Source organism: Notolabrus celidotus, chromosome 2 (assembly GCF_009762535.1).
Source record: "Notolabrus celidotus isolate fNotCel1 chromosome 2, fNotCel1.pri, whole genome shotgun sequence".
In the NCBI taxonomy this organism is placed as follows: Eukaryota; Metazoa; Chordata; class Actinopteri; order Labriformes; family Labridae; genus Notolabrus; species Notolabrus celidotus.
This window is the reverse complement of record NC_048273.1, coordinates 21714888-21738043: the sequence shown is the minus strand read 5'-3', so window position 1 is coordinate 21738043 and position 23156 is coordinate 21714888. Positions and strand designations below refer to the sequence as shown.

The 23156-nt window shown below is 42.6% G+C and overlaps 1 protein-coding gene across 1 annotated transcript in view; it reads right to left on the bottom strand.

The window, feature by feature from the left end:
• grin3bb (glutamate receptor, ionotropic, N-methyl-D-aspartate 3Bb) overlaps positions 1-22850 on the bottom strand; it is a 31407-nt gene extending 8557 nt beyond the window's left edge. Inside the window, 4 exon segments of the mRNA XM_034699701.1 lie at positions 766-869; positions 872-1857; positions 10593-11224; positions 22239-22850. Of these exon segments, the coding sequence (XP_034555592.1) occupies positions 766-869; positions 872-1857; positions 10593-11224; positions 22239-22763 (2247 nt within the window). The 5' untranslated portion in view covers positions 22764-22850.
• Between the last annotated feature and the right edge of the window lie 306 nt (positions 22851-23156).

The window sequence follows — 23156 nt, the reverse complement described above, 5'->3', positions numbered from 1 at the left end:
GTACCTCCAGTCTTTCCTTATTAATGTCTGATGATAGCCTTTCCTCAACCTATCCCTTGTTTTGGCTCCATTTGGCTTTTATTTATAATGTTTTCTGTGTATGTAGTGTGGGGTGGGGATGGAAGGGGAAGGGGTCTTATTGACTGCTTATTTAATTTTGTTTTATAAAATACTTTTCACTAACAATTTCAGTTTATTTGATTATTTGAATGTTAATTGCTATCATTCTTCTTGTTCCTCTTCTTCTTCTCTCCTCTTCTTCTTCTTATTGGTAGTAAAGTAGTAGCAGTAGTAGTATCATAAGAAACTATCCTTGTGTCCTTGTGTCTCCGTGTGATTAAATACTTTCAAAGGATTACCATGGGACACTCTCTGTCGTGATGAGATAAAGTTGACGGTGCATCAGATACGTGTCTGTGTGTATGTTTGTCTGTGTGTGTCTGTGTGTATGTTTGTCTGGTGAGTCTTTCAGTCAGATTAACTGATCAAACAAAACTTCATCATTAATCCATCCAACCAGGAACTAAAGAAAAACACTTCAGCTGAAAAACTCAGCATCCAGACAAACAGTCAAACTCAATGTGAGAGGACAGACAAGTGCATGACACTGAGTTTGCATTGACCATGTTTCTATCAATCATTGTTTATTGATCGGGTTCCTATTGATCAGTTTTATGGATCAGATTTCTGTTGATTAAGTTTTTATTGATCAGATTTTTATCACTCCTGATTTATTTCCTTCAAGGACTTTTCCAGGACTCTGACCTTTGCGTCATGGATCCCAGACACCTCCTCAAAGGTCTTCTCCCCCACCATGACGGCGGCGAGGTTGGCAGTGTAGCTAGACAGCACCAGCAGGCAGAAGATGGCCACAGGTTCATCAGGAATCGGCCAGTCCAGCATTTGGGGGTTTTGGAGGAGACAGTGCGTCCGAACAGGATGGCATAGCACAGGTTAAGAGCTGACGAGTATGAAAACACCCTGACCCTGTTGCGTCCGTGAGGTGTCATGCCATATGGACTCTTCCACTCGTAAAGTGTGAGGAAGAGTGCCGTGATATGCAGTGCTAGGAAGATGCCCACCCACATGGACCAGTGCAGGGGCCACATGAAGGCTCCGATAGGGGCTGCCGTGTCCTTACTGCGCACCAGGATACCCAGGCTGGTGGAGAAGAAGGGCGAGGTGAAGTCGATGACTCGGCTTCGCGCTGAGTTGATGCTGAAGGAGGTGACCGCCATGTCTGCAAGTCTGTTCAGAAGGTCCCCCACCAGCCCAGTCCAACGCCCCCCCTTCCACGCACCATACTTCCCGTCTCCAACAATGTAGAGGTCAAACTCGAAGCCCAGGTCCTCGGCCAGCTTCTCCAACAGGTCGATGCAGTAACCATAGCAACATTTGCTGTATTCCGCTGGCAGGAAGCTACCATTCCCCCCCGCCACCTCCCTGAAGATCCGCTCCAGGATCTCTGAGCTGTTGGTGCTTGCGTCCAGGCAGAACTGACCAGCTGGACAACTTCCCTCATCATCCACGTCCCGCGTGAACACAAAGGGATGTTCCACCAGAGTCACCACGCGGACACGGCTCCCTGCCACAGGCATCCCTGCCCTCCAGCGCCCCCTGATTCTTCCCGCCCCCCCTTCTGTCCTGTGAGGAGGTTTGGGTCCCTGCCAGACTCCCTGGTCCTCCACCTGCAGCTCCCCTCCCTCCCAGCTGCCCACAGTCACCCAGGTGGGCTGACCCAGCGCATCCCGCCGCAGGCTCCATATGTGGAACCGCTGGGAGGTCAGGACCTGAGACTGGTTCTGCTGGACCCGGACCTGACCTGTCAGACCTGAGAAAGACGTGTTGGATAGGAACCTGCAGGAAAGGAGCAGAATGGCAGGTTACACACAGGCTGGAGGGATCTAAGAAGTTGTTTTTATTTAAAAATAAAAGCCTCCCCATCCCCACTCCCACACCCTAAACACAAAATGCCCAAGAGAGTCTCTGCTCCTGAAAAGTTTCTGTTTGAACGCAGTTTGATTTCTGAATGAGGTCTGCAGAGACACTAACTCACACATAAACTCGTTTCATTACTTCAGACACTAAAACATGTTGATGGTGTGAACCCCTGTGCTCCATTTAACAATGTTTCAGCTCCTTTAACTCCATCACAGCTGAGAGGGAGAGAGAAAATGAAAGTCCTCTTGTTGATTAAAGGAGAAACAGACTGAGGGATAAAAGATGAAAACATAAAGAGCGATGAAGAGAAACCATCACACGACAGGAAGCAGCAGCTTGTGTTTCAGAGTAAGATCACAGCACTGTAAAAAGACTCCTCTGATGGGAACATTTTGTTCATATGTTATGAGTGTCTCAGTGTCTCAATATGTTATGAGACACTCATAACATATTGAGACACTGAGACACTGAGACACTGAGACACTGAGACACTGAGACACTGAGATTGATTATTAAAACAGCATGACCTGTGGACAGATGGTGTCAGAATCTCTGTGATCCTCAGAGGAGGTTTGGTCCTTATGACCAGGTTCTGGTCCAACAGTTGGCTCATTGTGTTTCCTGATGTTCTCTCAGGGAGGATTCAGAGTCCTTCTGTTCAGGTGTCACTTTGACGAGTCGGTGTGTGATCTGATTTCTTATTAACACTCTGAACTTTCTGTTCCTCTTCACGCTCTTTTATTCCTTCTCTTTTCTTCCTCTGCAGCAGATAATCCGTCCTCTGAGGATTTCATCTTCAGTCTGAATGTGATTATATTTGATCTTTTCTGTCAGTGAACTCAACGTTGCGCTCAAATCATTTATCCCCCTTAAACCTGCAGCCTGTCTCCTTCACACCTGCTGCTCATCTCCTAGAGACCTGCAGCCTGTCTCCTCGTGTCCTTCGCACCTGCAGCTAGTCCGCTTTAGACCGGTAGACAGACTATGAGACACAGAACCCCGACTCTGCTGCAGCTCTGACTGTTTAATCCTACACAGATTTATCATACAGCTGAGTGTGTCCTACGGTGTGACCTTCAGTATGACCTTCAGTGTGTCCTACAGTGTGACCTTCAGTATGACCTTCAGTGTGTCCTACGGTGTGACCTACAGTGTGTCCTATAGTGTAATATGTTGTGACCTAAAGTGTGACCTACAGTGTGTCCTATAGTGTAATATGTTGTGACCTAAAGTGTGACCTTCAGTGTGTCCTAATCCTAGTGATGATGGTGATGATGATGATGATGATGATGATGGTATCGATGATGATGATGATGTTGATGATGATGATGGTATCAATGATGATGATGATAGTGATGATGATGATGATGATGATGATGGTATTGATGATGATGATGATGATGATGATAATGATGGTATTGATGATGATGATGATGATGATGAAGATGATGGTGATGATGATGATGATGATGATGATGGTATTATTGATGATTATGATGATGATGATGATGATGATGATGATTATGATGATGATGATGATGATGATGATGATGATTATGGCATTGATGGTATTGATGATGATAATGATGATGATGATGATGATGATGATGATAATGATAATGATGATGATGATGATGATGGTGATGATGATGATGATGATGATGATGATGATGATGATGATGATGATGATGATGATGATGATGATGGAGATGATGATGATGATGATGATGATGATGATGATGATGGAGATGGAGATGATGGAGATGATGGAGATGATGATGATGGTATTGATGGTGGTGATCTGACATTACATTTTTGAGCTGTATTTGTAAGGACTCCTCGAAAGTGAGATAACTCCTCTCGAGGTGGTTTTCCAAATGAAGAGTTCCATTTGGGCGAAAGGACTCAGCAGTCATGCTTTACAAGGTTTTCATGTTATTGTTTCATGTAGCAGCCGCTTTTGTCCAAAGGGACAGACATTTTAGAGTACGTCACGGGCAAAGATACAGACAGGAGAGAACAACATGAGTAGAACTTCTGTGTGCACACTTTTCTTCTGTTTGTTTTTTGCTGAACGAAAAAGAGAGAATTTGTATTTTAAAAACCTTTATCAAGACAATAAAAGAAAACAATCATTTTACTTCATTACACTCAGAAAGACATACTAACTAAATTTCACTGTAAATAATTTTAAAGCCAAGAACTAAACCTGCTTGTGGCTGTTGTTGTCTTGCATATATAGCATGCCCAACAGCCCAAAGAAGTCTCACAGTTTCCAGGTCTTTCACTGGCTTGTAATAAGCATTCTAGCAGCTAGCAGCCTTGTTTGCTCTTGCACTGGATCTGCAGACCCAGCCCCCTTCCCCTTGTTCTTTTCATAGATCCAGATCGTAAGCTCAGCTGTGTCCTACATAAAATTCTTTCATATTTGTTCACTTTTTCTTCTCATCAATACCTTGGACCAAAGCTAAATCATTCAAAGAAACACCCAACACACAACACACCCCTACACTCTCATCACAGAGCCAAACCTTGACACAGACGTCACAAACTTCCCCAGCTGGTTCTGCCCCTCCTGCCCCTCACCAACAGCTGGGGACACTTACAGATGGGAAGTTACATTTACACCCATAAGAGGGGGCTCAGTCTTCCCAAACAGTCCTGGACAGAAGTCTGGATGACCTCATGTTAGCCATTTGTCCAAGGACAAAACAAAGGCTCTTTAAAATCCACATCCATTCCCTGGCTGGACTCTCTGGAAGCTCAAGCAACCTACCAGGCTTGAAATATTGATGTGTAGTATGATGCGAGTCCTCTGCTATCTGCACCCCCCCCCCCAATCATCAGCTCCACAGTCCTTCAAAAGTCTATGGGCAGCTCGAAACCCAAAGACTGACACCCCAGACTAAACCTCTGTGTGTTGTACTGAAATATCAACTGACTCAGAGCCGACTAGCATGCACCTGTCTGGGATTCCTGACAAAATAAACCCGGACACAAGACAACCCTGTCCAGAGGATGACCCCCTATATGAAGACCAAACCTGGTTTTAATAAAGAAAACAATTTTACAGAAAACATAATCATAAAAAAGAAGCTATAAATAAAACAAGGTAAGTTAGTGTTTTTAACACCTTTAAATAAATAATCTTAAAACTAATCTCTCACGTTAAAATTAAATAAAAATGACCACTGATCACGTGTAAATAAAGCAAACAGTAATTTTCAGACAGTCTTACTGTGCTCGTCACAGCTGCTGGTGCTGTGAGAGAGACTGACGTCTGTCATCAGTCACTTTACAGACGAGTGGGGCCATGCTCCGTCTTCATATTTAATGACTTAAACCCTGAATTTAAGACCATCCAGTATCCATAGCACAATAACTTTATAATTATATTCAAAATAACTGCAGGTAATTGTTTTTGTCTTTCTCATAATGACTGCTTTGAGCAAAGTTTACACTCCACTTTCTTTTCATCGTTTTAAGAAAATGTTACCACACTTCTGACTTTTGAAACATGGTGTTTATTAATTGGAGGCCGTAAGCTGTATACAAACTGTGAAATATGTGTCACGTCTGTCACGCATATACAAGAACAGTCAAAGTGAAAATGTTATTAATGAGTTAATGCAAATTTAGCTTCTTATTAAATCAGGGGATGTTTAATTAACCTTTGCTGGTGTAAAGTTGGACACTACATTGTTTATATTTCAGTCAGACAACTCATGTTTACTTAAGATAGAGTTTATTGCACCATACAGTATTGTGTTTGGCGTTACTCATTACTCATTGTAGATTATTTAAATGCAGACATTTAGGAGTAATGAGATAGGACTAACCCCCCTAGGAGCCCGCAGGTGGATGCCGGGGAGGAGGTGGGCACGAAGTTTGCATACAGCACTGAGCAGAGGCAGAGACAGGGAGACTTGCAGCTTAAATAGATCGCCAAATGAGAGGATGTTGAGATCAGCTGAGGGAGCATGATGATGTGTTAGTATGAATGAGTGCAGCTCGCGTTTTCTGCCTGAACTAGCTTGCAGGTGGCCCCATCCATTAATTAGTAATGTTACACTCTGGTCAATATGCCCACCTGTTGTTGCTTGTTGGGGTCAAGTTTACCATGCCAAAGCAGGCATATTTGTCTACTCCCATGTTACTAAGAGTATCAAGAACTTGAAAAATATCCCTTTAAGTTACATCAACAACAGATAAAAAATGTGCGATTACTTTGAACCATGGAAATCATGCGATTAATCACAATAAAAGAATGTATCCTTTGACAGCAGTAGAATATATCACACAATACAATAGTGAGGACTTCCCCTCTCTATTCAGCTCATCATACAGGCTATGTAAACGGAATTAAGTGCCCACAGGATGAGAGCACACACTTCTGACCAATTCTTGGAAGCCTGCCTTTACTCACTTATAAAGGACGTGATCCAGGCTGTAGGAAGAGGCCCAGCATCAGATTGAACACTTTATTTGAGAAATTATGGTATTACATAACTGATAAAAATAATTACAAAAAGTACATAAAAGCAGATTTTGTCAAAACAAAGGTTGTAGTACCAATAAGAGGAGCTCATTTAGATGTGAGATTATTGTTTTGACACCACAGCCTTGTTTGGTGAAGTTATTACACACTTAATTGATAACAATAATCCTAGGACAGCCCTCAATACGGACCAACCAGCCTCAAGACAGCCCTCAATTTGGACCAACCAGCCTCAGGACTGCCCTCACATAATCTGGACCAACCAGCCTCAGGACAGCCTTCACTCAATCTGGACCAACCAGCATCAACACAGCCCTCAATATGGACTAACCAGTCTCAAGACAGCCCTCAACATGGACCAACTAGCCTCTGGATGGCCCTCAGTGTGGACCAATCAGCCTCAAGACAGCCTCACTCAATCTGGACCAACCAGCCTCAGGACAGCCCTCACTCAATGTGCACCAATCAGCGTTAGTAGAAGCTTGCAGAGCAGACTGCATTGTTATTTGGCCTTTAACAGACAGTACATCGAGGCAGACTACTTAAGCACCTTGACTGATCAGGCACTCAGAAAGACTTTAACCATGCAAACAGTCAGCCAGCACAGCACAGAGACAGGTAAACACAGACACACCTGGCTGCCCAGAGAGGATAGACTGTTTCAACTCTGTCCACACAGACAGGTGAAGACAGAGACACTTCCTGCTACACCGAGACAGCTGTGAAGGTGTCAGGGAAGAGCTCTTCTCAAAGATGAAAATACAATGTGTGACTTTTATTCTCTCTCTGAACAAACTAAAAAGCAACATGTTCTTGGAGAAATCAAAGTCAGCAGCAGAGATGCAGCAAAATATGTCCATCTCTGTCAAAGCCCAGGAAACAGTCATCACACCACTCCCCTCACAGCACTCACTCTGCCTCCTGATTTACATATCACATTAAATGTCAATTCTGTGTTCAAATGTTGATATTCAGTGTTGATTTATGTTATAGTTTTCTGAAAATTCACTAATTATCTCACACACACAAACACACGCCAAGCTTTACCATTTTCTGCAATTTTGTTGTTCTTCTAATTAATTAATTATCTAATGTACAACAAATGATTATAAAAGCTTTCTGTAATCATCCTCTTATATAATGGTGATATTGTTGTTCTATATAATGTTGTTTGATGTGATTTTCTATGTTGAATATGCTTTGGCATTATTTTACTGGCTTTCATGCCAATAAAGCTATTTTGAATTGAATTGAGAGAGAGAGAGAGAGAGAGAGAGAGAGAGAGAGAGAGAGAGAGAGAGAGAGAGAGAGAGAGAGAGAGAGAGAGAGAGAGAGAGAGAGAGAGAGAGAGAGAGAGAGCTTCAGGCTGTGTAATAAATCTCTTCATGAATAAAAGTTAAACCTTCATCATGTTTATATTCACACAGAAAAACACTCACAGACTGTTTTCATGAATATAAATGAATGTGGCGTGTGTGTGTGTGTGTGTGTGTGTGTGTGTGTGTGTGTGTGTGTGTGTGTGTGTGTGTGTGTGTGTGTGTGTGTGTGTGTGTGTGTGTTTCCCCCCTGGTGTTGACTCCTCCCACCTGAGAGGTGTGGATGGTGAAATCAGAGTCACAGCTGCAGCAGGAACACGTAAATATTTCAGTAAGTCTGATTAAATCTGATTTTATTTTTATATTTATTTCTGCAGCTGAACGCTGATCATCATCTGCTGCTGCTGACAACACACACACATTTGACAAGACTCTGCGTTAATGTTTTCATATCCTGCAGAAACAAAGATTCATCTCATATTAACAAGACATGATCGTATAAGAAACATAAACCAGAAGTGAAAGAAAACAACTTCAACGTCAAATAAAACCAACCCGTTAACACAGACCTGTTAACACAGACCTGTTAACACAGACCTGTTTACACAAACCTGTTTACACTAACCTGTTAACACAGACCTGTTTACACAAACCTGTTTACACAAACCTGTTTACACTAACCTGTTAACACAGACCTGTTTACAGAAACCTGTTTACACAGACCTGTTAACACAGACCTGTTTACACAAACCTGTTTACACAAACCTGTTAACACAAACCTGTTTACACAAACCTGTTTACACAGACCTGTTTACACTGACCTGTTTACAGTAACCTGTTTACACTAACCTGTTTACACCAACCTGTTTACACTAACCTGTTAACACCAACCTGTTAACACAGACCTGTTAACACAGACCTGCTAACACCAACCTGTTAACAGGTCTGTGCTAACACCAACCTGTTAACACAGACCTGTTAACATCAACCTGTTACCACAGACCTGTTAACACAGACCTGCTAACACCAACCTGTTAACACCAACCTGTTAACATCAACCTGTTACCACAGACCTGCTAACACCAACCTGTTAACACCAACCTGTTAACACAGACCTGTTAACACCAACCTGTTAACACAGACCTGTTAACACAGACCTGCTAACACCAACCTGTTAACAGGTCTGTGCTAACACCAACCTGTTAACACAGACCTGCTAACACCAACCTGTTAACACCAACCTGTTAACACCAACCTGTTAACACCAACCTGTTAACACCAATCTGTTAACACTAACCTGTTAACACAGATCTGTTAAAACCAACCTGTTAACACCAACCTGTTAACACCAACCTGTTAACACTAACCTGTTAACACCAACCTGTTAACACCAACCTGTTAACACTAACCTGTTAACACCAACCTGTTAACACTAACCTGTTAACACAGACCTGTTAACACCAACCTGTTAACACAGACCTGTTAACACAGATCTGTTAACACCAACCTGTTAACACAGACCTGTTAACACCAACCTGTTAACACAGACCTGTTAACACAGACCTGCTAACACCAACCTGTTAACAGGTCTGTGCTAACACCAACCTGTTAACACATACCTGCTAACACCAACCTGTTAACACCAACCTGTTAACACCAACCTGTTAACACCAACCTGTTAACACCAATCTGTTAACACTAACCTGTTAACACAGATCTGTTAAAACCAACCTGTTAACACCAACCTGTTAACACCAACCTGTTGACATTCACTTGTTAACACCAACCTCTTTACACTAATATATTAACTGCAACCTGTTAACACCAACCTGTTAACACTAACCTGTTAACACAGACCTGTTAACACCAACCTGTTAACACAGACCTGTTAACACAGATCTGTTAACACTAACCTGTTAACACAGACCTGTTAACACAGACCTGTTAACACAGACCTGTTAACACCAACCTGTTAACACTAACCTGTTAACACCAACCTGTTAACACCAACCTGTTAACACTAACCTGTTAACACCAACCTGTTAACACAGACCTGTTAACACAGACCTGTTAACACCAACCTGTTAACACAGACCTGTTAACACAGACCTGTTAACACTAACCTGTTAACACAGACCTGTTAACACAGACCTGTTAACACCAACCTGTTAACACCAACCTGTTAACACAGACCTGTTAACACAGATCTGTTAACACTAACCTGTTAACACTAACCTGTTAACACAGACCTGTTAACACCAACCTGTTAACACCAACCTGTTAACACCAACCTGTTAACACAGACCTGTTTACACCAACCTGTTGACATTCACTTGTTAACACCAACCTCTTTACACTAATATATTAACTGCAACATGAGTACACTAGACGATCTACATCAACAAGTTAACATGACCAGTAAACACCAACCTGTTAAAACAGACCTGTTAACATAAACTTGTTAACACCAACGTCTTTACACCAACCTGTTTTCCTCAACTTGTTTACACCAGCCTGTTACATAAACAAGTTAACTGTAACCTATGAACACCAACCTGTAAACGCCAACCTGTCAACCACCCCACTTACAACAATATGTTTACACCAGGGTTTCAAAGGGTAAATACTTTCTACTTCCTCTTTCACTTATAATGATGATAATAATGATAAATAATAATAATAATAAGAATAATAAGAATAATAATAATAATAATAATAATAAGAAGAAGAAGAAGATGAAGAAGAAGAAGAAGAAGAAGAAGAAGAAGAAGAAGAAGAAGAAGAAGAAGAAGAAGAAGAAGAAGAAGAAGAAGAAAAAGAACAGTGCTGGTTCTTACCTGGACAGGTATTGTCCTGATGATGTCACCTGGTCGTAGCAATTCTTCATGTTTTGGATCAGAGCCAGGTCTGGTCTCACCATGGTTGCTGTGGTGACAGCTCTCGTGATGAGCATCAGGGCATCTCTGACGTAGAAGTCAAAAGGTTTCCTCTGAACTTCACCATATGCCAGTAGGCCCAGTGGCAGTCCGATTGCATGCAGTGCGTCAGGGCTTAGTGGCTGACCTAGAACCCAGTGCATCATGGGTAATGTGAGTCCCAAGTCTTGGGCGCTACGTAGAACTGCTGCTGCGCATTGTGGGTCAGCTCCGAACAGCAGCACAGACGCTGGCGAGGACTGGTTCTGCCTGAAGTGTCGGGACAGGAAGTCATGAATCTGAGTGTCGTCATGTGATGACTGTGTCAGGTTCAAGACAGCGCGCAGGCGCCAGGTGGCCCGGCCCCCATCCTCCCATAATGTATCGCTACTGCTCCCACCATCCAGCAGCTGCAGGAGACCACCGGATTCCTCCCAGCCCCGACATAGAACCACAGTCCCCTCCCTCCAACCGGACCGCTGCAGAACCGTTAGCAACAGATCAGACAGACTGGACTCTTGAACCCCTGTCACCATCTGCAGGTGGTACTGGTTCTACACAGAACCAACAGGACCAACAGGACCAGGAGAACCAGGAGAACCAGGAGAACCAGTTAGAGAAGCAGGAGGAGAAACAGAATTAGAACATTTCTGGGTCTCTCTAAGTCATATCAATTCTTCATCCAGAGACTCAGAATTACACAAGCTGACGACATGAGGGTACTGCGCTTATGTAGCAGGTGTGTGATCTCTCTTGTTTTGCGTGACTGCATTTATATTTACTTTTAGCACACCATTTATTCTGATAGAAACATAAGAATTTTAGGTCTCTCAATCCACTTCTGTGGTAATAAGCTCCAGCAAATACTGAGACACAGGAAGAAAATATTAGGGTAACTGATGGTTAACATGCTACACCATGGAGATCAATGACATTCTGGCTAGCAAAACATAACAATGTGGCGAGGTTAAATAACTTGATAACAAAACAATAATGTAAAAAAAGGTGTTTGGCACTAAACTTAGAGACTCTCTCAAAGGTTGCAGGTGCATAGATAATATGTTCACCAAGTTAAAAAATATATATTTTCAACTTGTTTTAGCGACGCGGCACCACCTCCAACGGAACCAGGTATTGAAATTAGCAGCAAATAGTGACAAAATGTAGCAAAAGATAATGAGTGTGGGTGCTTTCATTACACAAAAAAACATCTGTCCCAGTGGAGAGTTAACAAGAATACATTACTGTTTACACTATCAAAACAGAAAAATAATGGAAATTAGTGGCAAATATTGACAAAATATAGCAAAAGATTATGAGTCACAGCAAGCGGAATCATTAACACAGTTTCTTGTTTCCCGTAAAAACAGACGTGTATAAAAAGTCTCAACTCAAACGCCAGATCCAAACGGAGAGAGGATCAGTCACCTGTGTCAAACTGAAGCACACTGATACTGCAGGGACAGTCTCATAATGACATCATGAGGGTACGGTGTGTGCGCATGTGTGTGTATGTGTGTGTGTGTGTGTGTGTGTGTGTGTGTGTGTATGTGTGTTTATTGTAAATGAAGAACCCTGATTGGTTAGGAGAGGCACCAGAGATGGAGTTGAGATCTCTGAGCTCACTCTTCGTCTGTTTTTGTGTCAAAATTTAGATAATTGATATTCAACACTCTGCTCCCCCCCACTCCTCCCTTCAACTCTCCCCTTCTCCTCTCTCCCCCTCATCCTCCCTTCTACTCTCCCCTTTTCCTCTCTCCTCCTCCTCCTCCCCCTCCTCCTCCTCACTCCTCCTCTCTCCTCCTCCACCTCCCTGTCTTCAGTCTGATGGTTTCATTATGTTGCTCTTCGTTCTGATTCGTTCTGTCTGAAATGATTTTCTGTCTCTCGCCTCACACCGTCGTCTCCCCTCCGACCGGGTGTCTCACAAGCTCCCTCCAACACTGAGGATATCACACTCCAATTGCTCCTTCTCTTTCATCTCCTTCTCCTCCTCTCTCAGAATCAGGAGGACAAACTGATCTGATTAAGTGGGAATGTCTCCCTGGGTCGTTTTTGTCACAGTGAAGCAGGATTCGGTATCGTCTTTATGACAACACTCTGACAGATGAATCTTAAAGGATCAAAGTGTTTAAAATGTTTGATAATGAAAAACAAACTGAATCCAGTATGAGCATCCAACATCTGCAGATGATTTCCTACCTCTGCTTCACACAGCTCTAGGCTACCGTTTCTACTCGCCTGTTTTAACTAAACTCTGCTGTTTACTAAACTCTTCTGTTTGTACCTAACTCTTCTGTTTCTACTAACCTCTGTTGTTTCTACTCAACTCTACTTCTTTTGAACCCTTACTATTGAAGTTTACTGTTTCTGCTTAACACTACTCTTTAAATTCCACTTTTTCTATTGATCTATTATGTTTCTACTTACTGTAACTCTACTGCCTCTACAGTCTTGTTTTGTCATCACCTATATAAGGTGTACATTATTAAAGAATCATTTTCAAAATCCTATTATGAGACACAAAGCACTCAATGGTTCAGTTCCTCAGTATTTTTCTGACTTGCTCACTAGCCATAACCTGACCCAGCCCCTTAGGTTATCAAGTGGAAGACTTTTAACCATTCCCAAAGTCAGATCAAAATCTGGTGAAGGGGCCTTTAGTTACTGCAGTCCGAACAAACTGCCTGCTGACCTAAGGTCCATCACAACTGTCTCTTCTTTCAAAACTGAGCTCAAAACCTATTTATTTTCCAGAGCATATGAATAGTTACACTGTTTGCATGTAAATGCACACAGTGTAATGTGCAGCAACACTTGGTTTTTGTTTGATTGCTGTTTGCTGTGTCTGATGTATGTTGGGTGTATCTAATGTTTTATGCTAAACGTAAAGCACACTGAGCTTACCTGTAATGAAATGTGCTTTATAAATAAAAATGCTATTACTATTATTTGATCTATAGGATTACTTGATAAACAGTTGCAAGAAAAAGTGTGTGAACTGTTTGGAATTACCTGGATTTCTGCATTAATTGGTCACAAAATGTGTTCTGATCTTCATCTAATTCACAACAATTGACAAACACTGTCTCCTTAAACTAATGCCACAAAAAAAAGCATATGTTTTCATGTTTTTATTGACCACACCATGTAAACATTCACAGTGCAGGCTGGAAAAAGTATGTGAACCCCTAGGCTAATGACTTCGTTAAGAGCTAATTTGAGTCTGAAGTCTGCATACCGGGAGTAAAATCAATGGAGGGGTTGGTGGTGTTGGTTAAAGTTGACCTGCGCTATAAAAAACACATGCCAGTTTTGAGTTTGCTATTCTAAAGAAGCATTGCCTTATGTGAACTATACCTTGCACAAAAGAGCTCTCAGAAGACAGACAGTTAATAATTGTTGACTTGTATAAAGCTGGACAGGGTTACAATCGTATTTCTAAAAGTCTGGATGTTCATCTACAGTAAGAGAAATTATCTATAAATGGAGACAGTTCAGCACTGTTACTACGCTCCCTATGAGTGGCTGTCCTGTAAAGATGACTGCAAGAGCACAGCGCAGAATGCTCAATGAGGTGAAGAACAATCCTAGAGTGTCAGATAAAGACTAATTAAAATCTCCGGCACATGCTAACATCTCTGTTGCCAAATCTATGATACGTAAAACACTGAACAAGAATGGAGTTCATGGGAGGACACCACGGAGGAAGCCTCTGCTGTCCAAAAAAATTATTGCTGCACGTTTGAAGTTTGCAAAAGGGCACCTGGATGTTCCACAGCACTACTGGCAAAATATTCTGTGGACAATTGATACCAAAGTTGAGTTGTTTGGAAGGAACACACAAAACTATGTGAGGGGAAAAAATGCACAGCACACCAACATCAAAACCCCATCTCAACTGTGAAGTATTGTGGAGGGACCATCATGGTTTGGGGCTGCTTTGCTGCCTCAGGGCCTGGACAGATTGCTATCATCGACGGCCAATAAATTCCCAAGTTTATCAAGACATTTTGCATGAGAACTTAAGGCCATCTATCCATCAATTGATGCTCAACAAAAGTTGGGGGATGCAACAGGGCAATGACCCAAAGCAAAGAAGTAAACCAACATCAGAATGGCTTGAACAGATGAAAATACACCTTCTGGAGTGGCTCTGTCAGAGTCTTGACCTCAACCCGACTGAGGTGCTGTGGCATGACCTCAAGAGAGCGATTCACACCAGACACCTCAAGAATATTGCTGAACTGAAAGGTTTTGTAAAGAGTGATAGTCCAAAATTCCTCCTGACCATTCTGCAGGTCTGATCTGCATCTACAGAAAACGTTTGGTTGAGGTTTTTGCTGCCAAAGAAGGGTCAACCAGTTATTAAACCCAAGGGTTCACATACTTTTTACAGCCTGCACTGTGAATGTTTACATGGTGTGTAAAAACATGAAAACATATGCTTTTTTTTGTGTCATTAGTTTAAGCAGACTGTGTTTGTCTATTGTTGGGACTTAGATGAAGATCAGAGCACATTTAAGACCAATTTATGCAGAAATCCAGTTAATTCCAAAGGGTTCACATACTTTTTCTTGCAACTGTAAATGTGTCATGATGTTTAATTCGACCTCATTCAAACTAACACAGCATCACTAACTGTAACATATAATGAATATATTTATGAGTGCATTGATTTCAGTGTGAATACAGAATGCGTTGACCATCAGATAGTTCAGAGTAAGGCAGGATTATTATTGATCAAGATTGATGCTGTATTCAGGTAACCTCAGCACAAACAGGGGTGCAGCAGTAACACTTCTGTCCTTAGAATAAAACTCTGAACACATCATCTTTCATTGGGTCTCTTTGGGATTGGAGCAGAGTGTCAGGGCTCAGCACCAGGTCACGACAGCTCTTTGTGAGTTCGAACGTAGCCAAGTTTGAACATAATTTCTAGTTTAGGATGGAGCTTACACTCTGCCAATGTGTTAGGTAATGCACTCCTGAGGTAGCTCCAACGTAAGCATGAGTTACATCTTAAATTTGACTCCTAGCTCTGAGCAGGTGTACAGTCCTCTGTAAAACACTTGTTGTCGTGGAGCATCGCTTTGAAATGTGAAAATTTGGAGGATGAGGAGGAGCAGAGAGTTTTACCTGCTGTTCTGTGTCAGGACTGTTTTCTCTGGGATAGATTACATGCATTAAAAATGTATGATGACTCTGATCTGTGCTCACACTGTCGTTTTACATGAGCCCGGATAATTTAATCCATACAATAACAGAGTACTGCTAAAACAACGTATGTTGTAGACAATGTAACCACTGAATTTCACTGTTGTTACTTTACACTGTAAATTAATCATCACATTGTCATAATGTTGTGTCATACTGCACACACCTCAGGCATGAGGGTAACACACCCTTTTAAGAAAAGACCTTTTAACTTAATGGCTAAATGGAGTGGAAACGTAATTTCTGCCACATTACTTTGTAAAGTTAGGACGCCACACTCTGCTAGTTGAGGATGAACCTTATGTCTACACAGACACAACTTAGGATGCAAACTAACAAGGCTCAACATATGGTTTAGTGTGAACTTTACACTCTAACTTACACAGCTTATACAGAGTAGCAGCTACAGCTACAGATCGATATGTCATCAGACAAAAAGTAGGTCAGAAGGATTAAACAGGACAGCCTTCATCATCGTCTTCATCCTCAGCTTCAGTCAAACTCTGAGCTTAAATCTCTAGTTTCATGTTTTCAGTGTCTTATGTTTTAAACTATTTGTGTTTTCTCAGTGTGTTCACAGGCAGTCTGTTCACAGTGTTTTGTTGTGTACCGGTGAGACCCTTGAACAACAGGAAGTCATTATTTATTGTTTTTCTGTGGGGGGAACATGAGGCACCAACTCCACACGCACTGTTTTAAACTCCAAACAAAACATCATCACACAAGCTCTGCTTCTGTTCCTACATATCCCATGATGCCCAAGGACACACTGGCCCCATTGGGGAGATTCAGCTGAGCAGAAAAATGTAAAAAGAGAAACAGAGTCAGCTGATTTTATTATTCTAACCTCAAGAAACACTGACTGCTTCAGTCTGCAGAAAGATTCTTTATCACCATCATCATCATCATCATCATCATCATCATCATCATCATCACAATCATCACCATTATCGTCACCATCACATCACCATCACTATCACCATCATTACACTGCCATCACCTGGGTTGTCTTTAGTTATGTGTCTTTAGTTATGTGTCTGTGTTTTTGCTTGTGTTTGAGTGTGTGTGTGTGTGTGTGTGTGTGTGTGTGTGTGTGTGTGTGTGTGTGTGTGTGTGTGTGTGTGTGTTTTTAAAAGGGGAGCTCAAGTTTTAAAGTTTCATCTCACTAAAAGCTTGTTACAGTAGAGAGATTAACGAGTCAGACTGGCTCTCATCCAATCCATCACAGCCTGTTTACATCCAACATTCAGCCAATCAGACGGCTCACAGCCAGCTGGACTCTGAACACCTTAAACAGATCTTAAAGTACTCTATATCAGACCACATTAGTCCACATATCTCTAGACATGTCAACAACATTCAACATCAGGGGTCAGACTCTGAGTCTGACCCTAAGCTCTGAGCAGATTTACCATCAGACAGGAAACTTTGAGTTTCAGTTTCAGAGCAGCTGATCTGAGTTAGCTCAGTCAATTTTGAGTAGGTTCACTCTGAGATTAGCGCATACACAGCAACTATAAAAAGACAACATGAATGGAGCCCTGATACTACAACTGACCACAGTAATAGCTGACAAAAGAAGGTTTGCCTCTGGCATCTCTCTGCAGTCAGAAATGCTCACACTTGCACTGAGCTTGAAAAATATTTACAGAAAGAAAAGTAACACTGCTGCAGGGATGAGAGAGAGAGAGAGAGAGAGAGAGAGAGAGAGAGAGAGAGAGAGAGAGAGAGAGAGAGAGAGAGAGAGAGAGAGAGAGAGAGAGAGAGAAGCAATGTAGGATAGAACTGAAGCTCGAGTCAAAGAGTAAGTTTGAATGTAGTCTGATTATTTAATATTTAATCACACTAATAATTTCAGAGTGCTGGGTCTAAGAACCCCTTCTCCTTCGAAACGTAACTCCCGACAGAGTAACGAAGCCCCTTCATCTACAGACTCCTCAAAAAAGGACAAGCCATGTTTAGAAAAAAGAGAACGTTTACGTAGACTGTACGTCCGGCAGACTGTACGTCTCACAGACTGTACGTCTCACAGACTGTGTACAGAATGTTGTTGTTTTTAATTAGCTGTTTTTGTGTTGTTGCTGTGGTTGTGTTGTTGCAGTGTTGTTACTGTGTTGTTGTTTTGCTATTGTGTCGGTTCTGTGTTGTTTTGTTGCAGTGTTATTATTGTTTGGTATCTGTTTCATTGTGTTGCTGTGTGGATGTGGTTGTGTTTTTTGCTGTGTTTTAACTTTTGTGGTGTTGCTGTGTCATTGTTTTGTTGCTGTGTTGTTATTGAGTTGTTGTGTTTTTGCTGTTATGTTGTGTTGCTTTGTTATTGTTGTTTTTTGCTGTGTTGTTGTGTTCTTGTTGTTTTCTTGTGATTGTCATTGTGCTGTTGCTGTGTCGTTGTTTTCTTGTTGTGTTGTTGTTATTGCGTTTGTGCGGTGATGTTTTTGCTGCTGTGCTGTTCTTATTGTGTTGTTGTTGTTGCAGCTGCGTTGTTTGTATTTTGTGTTGTTGTTTTGTTATTGTTTTGTTGTTGTTGTTGTTAGTTTGTTGTTGCTGTGTTGTAGCATACCAGCTGTTTGCTTTAAGATAGCTGTTTTAGAGGGAGGATCTCTTACTATGATGTTTATTTATGAACCAGAGTCCTGACTCACTGAGAGCAAAGCCTGTTGGGAGAACAGCTGCTTCACACTCTGCTCCATACAGAAAAAATAAAACAGAGGACTTCAATCAGCTGTTTATCAGCCAGTCAGCAGCTACAGTTTTTTTTTCTTCATATTTATATTATTGACTCAGAGTCTTGATCCCAACATCCATCCCCTCCTCCTCTCACTTCCTTCTCCTCCTCCTAAGAAGATGAATGAGGAGGTCCAAACCTCCCTCTGCTTCTTTGGAGGAGCTCCAGCTGGCTCAGAGCTGAATAAGATCTGACCGCATCACTGAGGTTTGGGATCAAATCCTAATCAGGTCCTAATCAGGTTCTAGAGGAAGCCAGACTTCTCCTGACTATTTCAGATTTTTCTTTAACAGATCTGAAAAAAACAGAAGCTGTCAATCCGTCCTCTTTCCTATTCCTGTCCGTCCATCAAACAGCCAATCAGCTCACAGCAGAGGCTGGCGCCACTGTGGAGACGTAGTAACAGCCGGATGATCAAAGAGACTCAAACAGGAGATTCAACTCATGCTACATTTAAAATACACACACACACACACACACACACACATACATACATGCACACACCGTTGCATGCACGCACACACACAAGGGAAAAAACTACCTCTCCTTCTCTCTCTCTCTGAAGCCAGCTCTCTTTTAACCTGGCTGGTTGCCATAGTAACAGAGAAGGTTATCTTCAGAGTTTTAGATTTTTAGTTCCTCGCGATGATACTCTGTATGTGTGTTTATTTATGTGTTTGGTGTGTGTGTGTGTGTGTGTGTGTGTGTGTGTGTGTGTGTGTGTGTGTGTAATCAGCAGTCTGCTTATAGTTCTGAGTGTCAGCAGCTAATTATCTGCTCGTTAAGTCTCTAACAAGGGACTCTTAACGAGATTTTGACATCTCATTCAGAGTTTCAACAACACTTCATCATCCCTTGTTTCTACACACACACACAAACACACACACACACACACACACACCAACAGACACATACACACACACACACACACACACACACAGAACAATGATATAACAATGACACAAGCGCAAATCAACTACACAACCACAACAACAATGAAGAAATATACAACAGCTCTACACAACAACAACAACAACAATAAAGACACAGCAAAAAATGAAGTAAAAATAGATTCATGACTTAATTACAACCTTGATATATAAATGTATCAATGAATGAATGAATTAACAAGAGAATACATTGAATAAAAAGTGAATTGAAATAAATGGAGGTTTTAAAAAATTAAATGAAAAGAAAGTTTAAGTAATGAAGTAATGAATGAATAAATCATAATGATAAACTTATTTACGGTCTTCAGCTCAAAGAGAGATACCAGGTTTCCTCAAGACTGTATAATTGATCACCAGCTTATACTGCTTTAGCTGATTTACCTGATTTACTTAAATTGGACCTCCACCAGATCCATGTCCGGTCCCTCTACACTCTTTTACAGTTCTGCTCCGTGTTCTCTCATCTCTCAACACCCACCAGCAGCGTTTTCAGAGAGCAGCACAGAGCAGGACTGCTGGACAGCTGGGGTCATGAGGCTGAGGATTTCCTGCGGTAATTACTACATTAACAATTAACCCCCTCCATGCTTAGTGGCGTCAACACGGAGGGTTTTATTCTGAAAATTAAAAGGATGTTTTAATTTTGTGTCTGTGTCTAACTTCCTGTCCCCTGGCATCTGGCAAAAATGGAAGTCTCGTGTATCTGCTGCGGAATGCTACAGAGCTGAGCCAGTGGAAGTTAACACGTTGTCTAGAAATGAAACCTATCTGTTCCATCGTCATGACGTAGAAGGGGTTGAACCAGACACGGATCCGATGCAATTTAGCTGTTATTCGATATAAGTGTGCCCTCTGTACAGAGGCTATAGTCCATGTCACAGAGGTTGCTGATTGAACTCCCTTTCATGACCATTTGTTGCATGTCTTCCCCCACTCTCTACTCCACACATTTCCTGTCTCTCTTCAGCTGTCCTATCAATAAGGGGAACATGCTCCACAAAAATATAACTTAAGAAAGAACCATTTAACATGCACTTGAGCTCTTGTTATACAGATACCCTTTTTACAACATTTATGAAGCCAAGTGGTGAGGTGTGTTCATGTAACAGTTAAAAAGTGTAACATGTTTGACCTAAGTTGGCGAGGTGGCTGGTAGGGGTGAATGAGTTCTGACAAATATTCTGGAGCCTGACCGTGTAGTGATCGGTAAGTAAGTCTGAGAATTTTGAACTGGGTTCAAGTAAATAACTCCATCTTAAAGCTGCTGTTGGTAGGAATGGTGTAAAACACGTTACTTTTTTTCTGCTGGGTTTGGAGAAAAGGTCATAATGCCCATCAGTACTCATCGCTAAGTGAAGTAATTTGAGACTATTGTGAAATCTCTGTGTTGCAATGCCTTTGTATCAAGCAATGTTATTATTCCCCTGGTCCTCTATGACCGACCAATCATAGCTAATCTCCAATCCTCTGTCCTGATTGGTTAAGGGGCGGCCCCTACTTCGTCCTCCGATTGGTTATGAGTCCAGCACTATCATGACTGCACATGCTGATCTGTGTTCGGGGGCTAAGAGGAAATCTGGTTGGGAGGGATAGTGTTGACATTCGAAGTCCTTCTCTCTGAACAGATGTTTACTCTGTGACTACCAACAGCAGCTTTATGTAATATGAGTATTATCACTTTAAATAGTACTTGTACTTGAATTATTTGTTGTGTTATAAGATATTAATAGCCCAACAATAAAAAGCTCTCATAACATGTAACCCGGAACTTCCACCCGTGTCCGGTCCGTCTCCAATCTGCTGCGGTCCGGCTCCATGCTCTGTCATCCTTCAACACCCACTGGTTGCGTTCTCAGAATGTAGCACGGAGCAGGACCGCCGGACAGCTGGAGTCATGTGACCTAGGTTTACCCGTGGTAATAACTGAATCAAGGATCATTCAACTCCTCTCCTCAATCATGTTGTCTTTGTCGGCCGCTGAAAACCTCCGACCTGTTGACTCCAGGCCTAGCTTCCCTTATTAAGACAGTTTGTTGATCTGGCGATAACACAGTGTTTAATTCTGAACATTAACCGATTTTTTTTTATTTTGTTTTGTTGCCTGACTTCCTGTCTGGTTGATCTTCTCTGTTGAGATTTAAGCGTTGTGCTCTGGCATCTGGCAAAATTAGATGTCTTGCATATATGCCAGTTATTTTCTTTTCTTTAAGGTTTGAATCTGTGAGAGTTTTTAATCCAGGCTGGAAAACGAACCAACATCAATCCAGATCAACAGTGAACCCTGAAACCTCTGGGGGACAAGTTTCACTGTTTTTAAACTAACAAACTTACAAACTTACAAACTAACAAACTAACAAACAAACCGACTATCTTACTAACTAACTAACTAACTTACTAACTTACTAACTTACTAACTTACTAACTGATTTACTAACGAACTAACTTTTGTTAAAATTCAAAAACTGGGACAAAAACCCCCACACTAACAGGTCAAGGTCAAACTCTCTCTCTCTCTCTCTGTCTCTCTCTCTCACTCACACACACACACACACACACGCACACACACACACATACACACGCACACACACACACACACACACACACACACACACACACGGAAAAGCATCCTTGTAGCGCAAGCGCAGCCCCGGGTCCAGGTGTGGTTCAGAGTCATACCTGTGTGCGCAGCGGCTCCTCGTGCTCAAACACGCTGAGGAACGGGATCTCCAGGTAAGAGGCCAGCAGGTCCACCTGTAGCAGCTCCTCGCGGCTCTGCGGGAAGGCAAGCACGGCGGAGACTCCCCGCACCACCACGCCCTCACACACGATCCGAATCACGGATTGTGGGTCCGCGCTGGCGGGCTGCCGCGTAACCAGCTCCAGACTCAGGTTGTAGGGCAGTAAGTTGTTCCGCTCCCGCTCCCGCTCCCGGTCCAGGTCAAGGTCCAGGTCCAGATCCCGGTCCCGCTCTCGGTCCCGTCTCAAAGCTGCCGCTGCGCGACTTAGTGCCGCCTGGACCCGCACGCGAGCCGCGCGCTGTGCCGGCAAGAGCGCACCGACGCGCACCGAGTGTCCGATCTGCGTCAGGAGGTGACAAGGCTGCGGGTGGAGGAGACACGAAGGCGCGAGTAGGAGCAGCAACAGGAGGAGGACTCGGAGAGTCTGGGACCAGGAGGAGGAGAAGGAGGAGGTTAAAGACATCCTGCCGGGATCTCTGCATTGCTCTGTCGCTCAGCTGGTTCGCCTCCTGCTCCGCCGAAGCACCGACAGGATGCTACTCCTCCTGCTGCTGAGGGGAAGACTGAGACGGGAGGAGGGGGAGACGGCAGGGGGGGGAGGAGGCTCCAAGAACACAGGAGGTGCAGAAGAGATCCAGTGAGAGAGGAAGAGGAGAAAGATGAAAGAGGGGGAAGACGTGTTTGAGGAGAGAAAAAACAGGAGGCCCAAGAAGGAGGAGATGAAAGGAGGAGGTGATTACACAGAAGAAAAGGGAGAAAAGGAGGTGAAAAGGAGAAGGAAGATGTTCATTTCAGACAGGAGGTGCAGAGGAGATGAGGGGGAGGAGAATGGGTGAGAAGACCAGGGAGCAAAAGG